Genomic DNA, 10000 nt, shown 5'->3' on the forward strand with positions numbered 1-10000 from the left:
TCAGGTGGCTCCTCCACACCGGCTCCTCGTCTCCGAGAGGGGGGCCGGTACACGGCCCTCAGGGGCCCGTCGGGGGCCGGTGAGGTCACAGCGGGGGGGCGGTGAGGTCACAGCGGGGGGCAGTGAGGTCACAGCGGGGGGCGGTGATTGGTCACACTGCTTTTGCTGAAAAGAGTGAGCAGAGCAGAGTGACGGGACCCACCGAGAAGAGTGACATGAGTCCAGAGGTGGAAGTGGGTCACCACGTTGTAGATCCAGAAGAGAACCCGTCTGGGTCACCAGACCAGCCCGTCTCAAGTGTGTGCGAGCATGTATACGAGTGTGTGTGTGTGTGTGTGTGGCTGTGTGTGTGTGGCTGTGTGTGTGTGGCTGTGTGTGTGTGTGTGTGTGTGTGTGTTTGTGTCGTGGATGTATCATTTGAATGGTGTTTGTTTCTCTTGAGTACCACATGAAAATGCCGATAGATGTCTACAGACAGACAGACGGATATCAACTGTAGACAGAGAGACAGACAGACACAGCCAGCTCGGCATTAATATACAACAATTTCAGTTTAGCCAAAAAGCCACTCAAATAAATCCACCTTTAATTACCAATGAGGGAACCCACTTAGAGGAATGAAGTGGCTAACATGAGGCTAGGAGGCCCCGTGGGTCAGTGGCCTTAATCCAGGGCCTGGCCTAGTTTGCTTCCCCAGAGACAGTCAACCCAGTCTGGGGTGTTTGAGACCCGGGGGTGGGGTGGATTCTCCAGAGAATCAGTGCTAATCACTGTGGTATTAAAATGTTTACAGGCTCTGGCTAGCTTAGCACTTGATAATGCTTTTAAACGTTATTATCATTTAGGATGGAGTGTGTGTGTATGCATGTGCATGTGTGTGTGCGTGTGTGTGCGTGTGTGTGTATACATGTATATGTGGGAGTGGGAGTGTGCGTGCGTGCGTGTGCGTGCATGCCTGCGTGTGCGTGCGTGCGTGCGCGTGTGCGTGTGTGTGTGTGTGTGTGTGTGTGGTGGACCCGGTGGTCTTACTGTCCCCAGGAGCAGATGAGCTTCTGTCAGGCTGCTTCTCACAGAGCTTAGCGGGGAATTAGCGCTCCTACACTAATTAATAAACAATTTAATATAATCAACTATTTCATGTAATAAACTAATTAATGTGAACTGTGGCCGAGTGGTTTGATGAATGGAGCCACTAAAGATAAACGTGAGTGGACCAACGCGTCCATTTAGCAGATGAGCGGATTAGTGGCTGTCTAGTTAATACAGTAATGGCTCACACTCAGATTAGTCACTCAGTCTAAAAAGAGCTCTTCTTCTCACCACAAAGTCAGATTTATTCTGTATGTCTTTCTAAATTCATTTGATATGTTTTATTTGTTAATGTCTGGAGGCTGAAATGGATCAGTTTCTTTTTTTTTTTAAGAAACATTTTTATATCTCTTTCCACATTTGAATATACTATCAGGTTTGGTCCATTATAAGTTTAGGTTATTGATAACATTTTGTATCAATATCTATCAATACAATAATAATGGTTTTAACGTTGCTTTTCAAACTTTTTGCATTTCCAATATCGTTATGCTTTGCTTCAAGTAAAGCTGATGATTGCCTCTCAGAGTGTCTATTTATTTATCAGCGAAACAGATACCGTGATTGATCATCTGTTCATTTGATCCCTTGTTGGACAAGAGGACAAGGAGGCACTGTCTCTGTCAGCCATCTTGTTTCTCACTGTCTCTCTGTCAGCCATCTTGTTTCTCACTGTCTCTGTCAGCCATCTTGTTTCTCACTGTCTCTCTGTCAGCCATCTTGTTTCTCACTGTCTCTCTGTCAGCCATCTTGTTTCTCACTGTCTCTCTCTTGCTGGGGCAGAATCACTTTGATTTGGTTTTCTCTTTAATTTATTGTTTTAGGGTTATGCTTTTGTATAGTATAACGCTGCCTTTTGAATTTAACCAAATGAAAAAAAAAATGAGAGCAACAGTAACAATCCACTCTGTGTTTGTGCACCTTCATACTTCATAAATATGTTGATTATTTTCAATATCTTTATTCCTATTTGTATTCAATAATCAATATCCTGTGAAGTTGCATTTTGTATTGCTGTATCATGAAATACAACGCACACGCACACACACACACACACACACACACACACACACACACACACACACACACACTGCCCCGTGTTTGTGACCTGGTCACGTGACATGCTCTAGGAGACGCTGCAGACGTGTTGACGTCTCTCTAATGAGAGTCCCTCAGAGCCTGTCACTACAGGCTCCTATAGAACACGTGTGTGTGTGTGTGTGTGTGTGTGTGTGTGTGTGTGTGTGTGTGTGTGTGTGTGTGTGAGAGAGAGAGCCAGATGAGTGGCCAGATGTTATCTCTGTCTATACTTTGACTGTCTGAGATAAGACACAAATGACAACACATACACACACACACACACACACACACACATATGTGCGTAACTCCCCTCAACACACACACACACACACACACACACACACACACACACACACACGTCCAGGTGCAGGTGCATGCTAATGTCTTCGCAGAAAGATAGAACAAGGAAACATCTGTGCTCAGATAACACACACACACACACACACACACACACACACACACACACACACACACACACACACACACACACACACACACACACACACACACACACACACACACACACACACACACACACACACACACACACACACACACACGTGGCGATTGTAATTTCTAGGTGTAATAATATAATTCAACTTCTTTTAAATAACATTCAATTATGTGACATTCAAGATGTGGGATATATCATTTAGTGGCATCTAGTGGAATAGACTTGGAATAGACTAAAGGAATATGATCTTCATAACTATGTTTTCATTTGTGTATAATCCTATGAAAGTGAGAATTGTTTTTGTTAAAACGACCCTTTCATTTCTACATAACGAGCACGCTCGCTCATGACGCCAAACATCCTGCGGATTCAGCGGACGAGTTTCAGCTGCTTTCAACCGGTTCCCTCCCTGATAGGTGCTACCAGCGCACCTTCAGACCATCCACAGGACCACAGTACACTTATATACACATCTACAGGACCAGTCACCTACACAGTACACATATATACACATCCACAGGACCACAGTCAAACAAACACAAGGAGAGAGGAGATAGGAGGTGGAGGAGGGAGAGGAGGTGGAGGAGGGAGAGGAGGTGGAGGAGGTGGAGGAGGGAGAGGAGGTGGAGGAGGGAGAGGAGGTGGAGGAGGTGGAGGAGGGAGAGGAGGTGGAGGAGGAGGAGGTGGAGGAGGTGGAGGAGGGAGAGGAGGAGGAGGAGGTGGAGGAAGGTACCATGTGGTTGTCCTGGTTCATCTCACTCTTCCCGTGCATGCTGGGCGGAGCGGGCCTGATGTCCGTGGACCGCTGGAGGTCCTGGTAGCGCTGGAGGTCCGGGGACCGCTGGAGGTCCAGGTAGCACTGGAGGTCCGGGGACAGCTGGAGGTCCTGGTAGCACTGGAGGTCTTGCTGGAGGAAGCTTGTGAGGGCGCTGACCGCCTCCTCCTGGTAGTCGAGTTCCTTTAACCGACCACACAGCTCCGATACGGAGGCCTGGAGTTCCTCACCAACGCTCTGCAGGAGGAGAGCAGGACGGGGAGATCAGTCCAGCCACCTGAACATCTGTCGCCATGGACACCACAGTATGAACATCTGTCTGCATGCACCACAGTATGAACATCTGTCTGCATGCACCACAGTATGAACATCTGTCTGCATGCACCACAGTAGGAACATCTGTCTGCATGCACCACAGTATGAACATCTGTCTGCATGCACCACAGTATGAACATCTGTCTGCATGCACCACAGTATGAACATCTGTCTGCATGCACCACAGTAGGAGGAGTGGGGAGGGTCTGGTCATTATCCTAACTCATCATACTGTACAGGGAACTAACAACCACTGTCCATCAACACAACTAGTATCTACTCTAAGCATACAATGAGCATTACTCAGCCTGAACATAGCACTAGTCTAACATCTAGTCTAACATCTAGTCTAACATCTAGTCTAACATCTAGTCTAACATCTAGTCTAACATCTAGTCTAGTCTTTAGGTCACATGGCCCTCCTGTTCTGACTTACGCTAGATTGCTGAAGATGGGACTTCCTGTGGACTTCCTGGTCCTCTTGTCTCTTGCTCTTCTCCTGGAGGTCCAGCAGCTCTCTGGTCAACAGCTGGCGACCGCCTCTGATCTCTGCCAACCTGGAGCAGCACAGAGACCTGACTCAGCAACACTACACCACTAAACATCTGGCTAACCAACACTAAACATCTGGTTAACCAACACTAAACATCTGGTTAACCAACACTAAACATCTGGTTAACCAACACTACACCACTAAACATCTGGTTAACCAACACTACACATCTGGTTAACCAACACTAAACATCTGGTTAACCAACACTACACCACTAAACATCTGGTTAACCAACACTACACCACTAAAAATCAAGGAGCAGCTAGGGGTTAAACAGTACAGAGACAGGTCATTAAGGAGCAGGTAGGGGTTAGACGGTACAGAGACAGGTCATTAAGGAGCAGGTAGGGGTTAGACAGTACAGAGACAGGTCATTAAGGAGCAGGTAGGGGTTAGACAGTACAGAGACAGGTCATTAAGGAGCAGGTAGGGGTTAGACAGTACAGAGACAGGTCATTAAGGAGCAGGTAGGGGTTAGACAGTACAGAGACAGGTCATTAAGGAGCAGGTAGGGGTTAGACAGTACAGAGACAGGTCATTAAGGAGCAGGTAGGGGTTAGACAGTACAGAGACAGGTCATTAAGGAGCAGGTAGGGGTTAGACAGTACAGAGACAGGTCATTAAGGAGCAGGTAGGGGTTAGACAGTACAGAGACAGGTCATTAAGGAGCAGGTAGGGGTTAGACAGTACAGAGACAGGTCATTAAGGAGCAGGTAGGGGTTAGACAGTACAGAGACAGGTCATTAAGGAGCAGGTAGGGGTTAGACAGTACAGAGACAGGTCATTAAGGAGCAGGTAGGGGTTAGACAGTACAGAGACAGTTAATTTATGTCATCATACATTGGAGAATGACTGTAGCTTTGGGCACGGCCATTAGAGGGCAGTAAACCTCCGTTAAACAGAACAGACTGCAACAAAACGACTCCTCATCTGAGTAAAGAACTTTGAGGAATATGATAAATATATAGCATTGAAATATACAGGAAGCTACAGCAACTGATTCAAATACAAAAAACATTGCGTGTAATGTGTGCGTGTGTGTGTGTGTGTGCGTCATGTTTTCAAACAAGTTTGCATAGACATGGACTGTTAATAATTTGAAGTATTTGAAGTATTCAGAATGCTGGAGTTATTCCATGCAGTTGGTATGAGCAGTACAAGTAATATTTAGGATAATGGTTTAAATCCCCGTCAACCTTTGTACACAGCAGGTGTGTTCACACACACACAAGCTGTCAATGTGATAGATAGAGAGATATAGAGATAGACACCGTCAGTAGACCTCCACCCTCTAGACACAGACCTCCACCCTCTAGAGACACCGACCTCCACCCTCTAGAGACACAGACCTCCACCCTCTAGAGACAGACCTCCACCCTCTAGAGACACCGTCAGTAGACCTCCACCCTCTAGACACAGACCTCCACCCTCTAGAGACACAGACCTCCACCCTCTAGAGACACCGACCTCCACCCTCTAGAGACACAGACCTCCACCCTCTAGAGACACAGACCTCCACCCTCTAGAGACACAGACCTCCACCCTCTAGAGACACCGTCAGTAGACCTCCACCCTCTAGAGACACAGACCTCCACCCTCTAGAGACACAGACCTCCACCCTCTATTGCTCCTGATCTCCGGGGCGTGGGCTGCTTTCTGAACATTGCTGGATTGTCATGGCGACGGCCCCTGTGTTTATGTCCTCACTACTCGAGGTCAGGGGTCAGGGGTCAGGGGTCAGGCTCTAGAGCCCTGGTGTCAGTCTGTCAGTCTGGCTGTCAGTGAAGGGGTTTCCAGCCCCGCCCGCCGGCCGGCGCCTCCCTCAGAGGAACAAAGAAGAGCTCAACTGAAGCTGCAGCGTCTGAAGGACCTGTGGCGGCGTGTCGGAGACGACTCGTCACAGCCTGAGATCAGATCAGTGATTCAGCTTCCAGAGAACTGAACCAACAAGATGACCTCATGGCTTCACATCCCAGCCTCCTGATTGGCTAACAGCTGGAACAGCGATGGCCCGGGGCAGGTGAGGCCCGGGCCGGGGATCAGAGCTGCACCCCCTCCCTGACCCGTCACCACCAGCACCCCCTCCCTGACCCGTCACCACCAGCACCCCCTCCCTGACCCGTCACCACCAGCACCCCCTCACTGACCCGTCACCACCCCTCACTGACCCGTCACCCCCCCTCACCCCCCCTCACTGACCCGTCCCCCCCCTCACCCCCCCTCACTGACCCGTCCCCCCCCCTCACCACCAGGCTCTGATCAGCAGCATCACGGTGGTAGTGAGCTGGGGTCAACGTCCCCCAGTGCCTCAGGAGCTCAACGTTATGAAGACCTTTAGACCTCCTCCACGTCAAAGTGACGTCACAAACAAAGTGAAAGGGAGAAGTATAAAGAGCGTGTCAGGACAGCTCGTGTTCTCATGTGTTTAAGGAGACTTCAGCAGTAATTGCCTCTTTGTGTGTTTCGGCTCCGGTCCAGGATGTGTTCCTGATTGGATAACAAAGCATTTGAACTCCGCCGACACCTTCTGGAGGAGCCTCCTGCCCGCCCCGGGGGGGGGGCGGGGGGGGCTCAGCCAGGGGCGGGGCGGGGCAGGACCCACTGCTCATAGTCATGATGACTGTGTATGTGCACATCTGGGTGTGTGCATCTTTGGGTGTGTGTACCTGGGTGTGTGTACCTGGGTGTGTGTGTGTGTGTGTGTGTGTGTGTGTGTGTGTGTGTGTGTGTGTGTGTGTGTGTGTGTGTGTGTGTGTGTGTGTCTTACCTTGTGTGTAAGCTTGCTAGCTCCTCTTCCGTTTGCTTCTGGAGATCTGTGATGCTCCCTCCTCCTCCTCCTCCTCCTCCTGGTCCTCTTGCTGCTCCTCCTTCTCCTCCTGCGTGGTTCTGGGCGGTGAGCTCCTGCAGAGGAGAGCAACACGCTGTGTCTGAGGAGGGGAAGCACATGGCCGGCCCGACGGGTTGGACGGGTCGCTGCGGGGTCGGCCCGCGTGAACCAACAACAACAAAGCTTTATTGATTCTACTTCATCATCAAATGAAGGGGATGAAGAAAGAGAAAACGGCTGCCGTCACTAATGCTCTTTGTAAACATCAGGTGAACGTGAGCCTGTCACAGTTCACTGTAGCACCGACAGAGACGTACGGCCTACAAGTGACCAACCAGACAGGTGCACCCTGCACCCCAGCGCTGTGCTCATGACGTACCTGCTGCGATTCAGCGGCAGGTGAACTCTGGAGCAGCTCAACTTTGTCCTCGGGGCGCTGCCGTAGTTTCTCAGACGGAGGACGAGTTGTACCACAGAGTCTCCTCACAGCCGTAGCCTGCTGGGGGGGAAGGCCATTCAGAAATATCAGATGAATAACTAATACCAACACGAGGAAAAGAACCCTCAGAACCTAGAACCTAAGACCACGCAGTGGTAACCCTCACCCCGTCTACTGCGCTCTGGGACTAGAACCTAAGACCACGCGGTGGTAACCCTCACCCTGCCTACTGCGCTCTGGGACTAGAACCTAAGACCACGCGGTGGTAACCCTCACCCCGTCTACTGCGCTCTGGGACTAGAACCTAAGACCACGCGGTGGTAACCCTCACCCTGCCTACTGCGCTCTGGGACTAGAACCTAAGACCACGCGGTGGTAACCCTCACCCTGCCTACTGCGCTCTGGGACTAGAACCTAAGACCACGCGGTGGTAACCCTCACCCCGTCTACTGCGCTCTGGGACTAGAACCTAAGACCACGCGGTGGTAACCCTCACCCTGCCTACTGCGCTCTGGGACTAGAACCTAAGACCACGCGGTGGTAACCCTCACCCTGCCTACTGCGCTCTGGGACTAGAACCTAAGACCACGCGGTGGTAACCCTCACCCTGCCTACTGCGCTCTGGGACTAGAACCTAAGACCACGCGGTGGTAACCCTCACCCTGCCTACTGCGCTCTGGGACTAGAACCTAAGACCACGCGGTGGTAACGAACCGCTCCTCACATTGAGCTCCACCAGGCAACTTTAGAAAAGACAATAAACGATTAAAGACTATTAAAGACTATTAAGTGACCAGATAAGGTACCAACATACTCACTGTTAGTGTTGACCAGACAGGGCTAGCCATGGCGGGAGAAAGACAGAGAGAGAGCGGGGGAGAGAGAGAGAGCGGGAGAGAGAGAGAGAGAGAGAGAGAGAGAGAGAGAGAGAGAGAGAGAGAGAGAGAGAGAGAGAGAGAGAGAGAGAGAGAGAGAGAGAGAGAGAGAGAGAGAGAGAGAGAGAGAGAGAGGCTATTGGGTGGGCTGTGTACTGCGTTGCCCTTAGCTACGGCCTTCCTATTGACCACCATGACATGGCCAAGAGACGACCGGAGAATGTGGGAAAAAGAGAGAGAGGGGGGAGCGAGAGAGAGGGAGAGAGCTAGGGTGGGAGGGGCTGGATTAGTTAATATCCTAACCAGGATCAGTTGCCTGATGGAGCGGTTTGTTTAACGCTGGTTTGGCCGGTGTGTGTGTGTGTGTGTGTGTGTGTGTGTGTGTGTGTGTGTGTGTGTGTGTGTGTATATATATCTAAATATATATATATATATATATATATATATAAATATAAGAGAGTGTGACTTCCAACTTCACCACAAATTAAAATAAATGTAACTGCAATTGAACTAATCTCCCCAAACAACAGAGAGCGGTTACCTAGCAACGACCTAACCCTAACCCTAACCCCAACCAGCCCAGTAACCAACCAGCCCAGTAACCAACCAGCCCAGTAACCAACCAGCCCAGTAACCAACCAGCCCAGTAACCAACCAGCCCAGTAACCAACCAGCCAGAGAGAGGAGTCTGCGTGGAGGAGCAGCCAGGCCGGGACGTGCCCGGGGCGGGGCGGGGTGGGGTGGGGCGGGGTGGGGTGGGGTGGGGTGGGGTGGGCAGGGCGGGGCGGGGTGGGGTGTGGTGGGGTGGGGCGGGGTGGGGTGGGGTGGGGCGGGGCGGGGCAGTGGAAGAGGGCCAAAGAGCACTCCTTAAGACGCAGAGGAATGAGGGTGGAGGTTCTCCAGATACCTCTCTGTAGCCTGACGTCTACCCAGGCATGTGTCTCTCTCTCCCTGTCTGTCACTCCCTCTCTGTGCGGCTCGCCCACTCACATGTCACATATATATCACATGTCAGATATATCTCTCACACACCGCCTTTATTACCATTCGTATCATAATGACCAGATAGCAAGTAACCCCCCACCCCCACACACACACACACACACACACACACACACACACACACACACACACAGGTTAGAACTGTTGGACCATGCCATCAGAGGCACGTGGAGCAGCTGCTTTCAAGAGGTTTCTTATCGCTTGACAGACACGTATGGTTACTATGGTTACGCCTGTATCTTGACACACGTATGGTTACTATGGTTACGCCTGTACCTTGACAGACACGTATGGTTACTATGGTTACGCCTGTATCTTGACAGACACGTATGGTTACTATGGTTACGCCTGTATCTTGACAGACACGTATGGTTACTATGGTTACGCCTGTATCTTTACAGACACGTATGGTTACTATGGTTATGCCTGTATCTTGACAGACACGTATGGTTACTATGGTTACGCCTGTATCTTGACAGACACGTATGGTTACGCCTGTATCTTGACAGACACGTATGGTTACTATGGTTACGCCTGTATCTTTACAGACAAGCATAGGGTTACTATGGCATTGTTATCCTACCATACTAC

The 10000-nt window shown here is 50.4% G+C and overlaps 1 protein-coding gene across 1 annotated transcript in view; it reads right to left on the bottom strand.

Moving 5' to 3' along the window:
* Positions 1–10000, bottom strand: part of LOC311363250 (uncharacterized protein) — a gene marked incomplete at both ends in the record, with an annotated part of 20843 nt that continues 10843 nt past the window's right edge. Inside the window, 5 exons of the mRNA XM_084483220.1 lie at positions 1–165; positions 3357–3635; positions 4150–4270; positions 7034–7167; positions 7473–7592. Coding sequence (XP_084339346.1) covers positions 1–165; positions 3357–3635; positions 4150–4270; positions 7034–7167; positions 7473–7592 — 819 coding nt within the window. The remainder of the gene's footprint in view (positions 166–3356; positions 3636–4149; positions 4271–7033; positions 7168–7472; positions 7593–10000) is intronic.

This window comes from Micromesistius poutassou (genome assembly GCF_964030765.1).
Source record: "Micromesistius poutassou genome assembly, chromosome: 18".
Classification (NCBI taxonomy): Eukaryota; Metazoa; Chordata; class Actinopteri; order Gadiformes; family Gadidae; genus Micromesistius; species Micromesistius poutassou.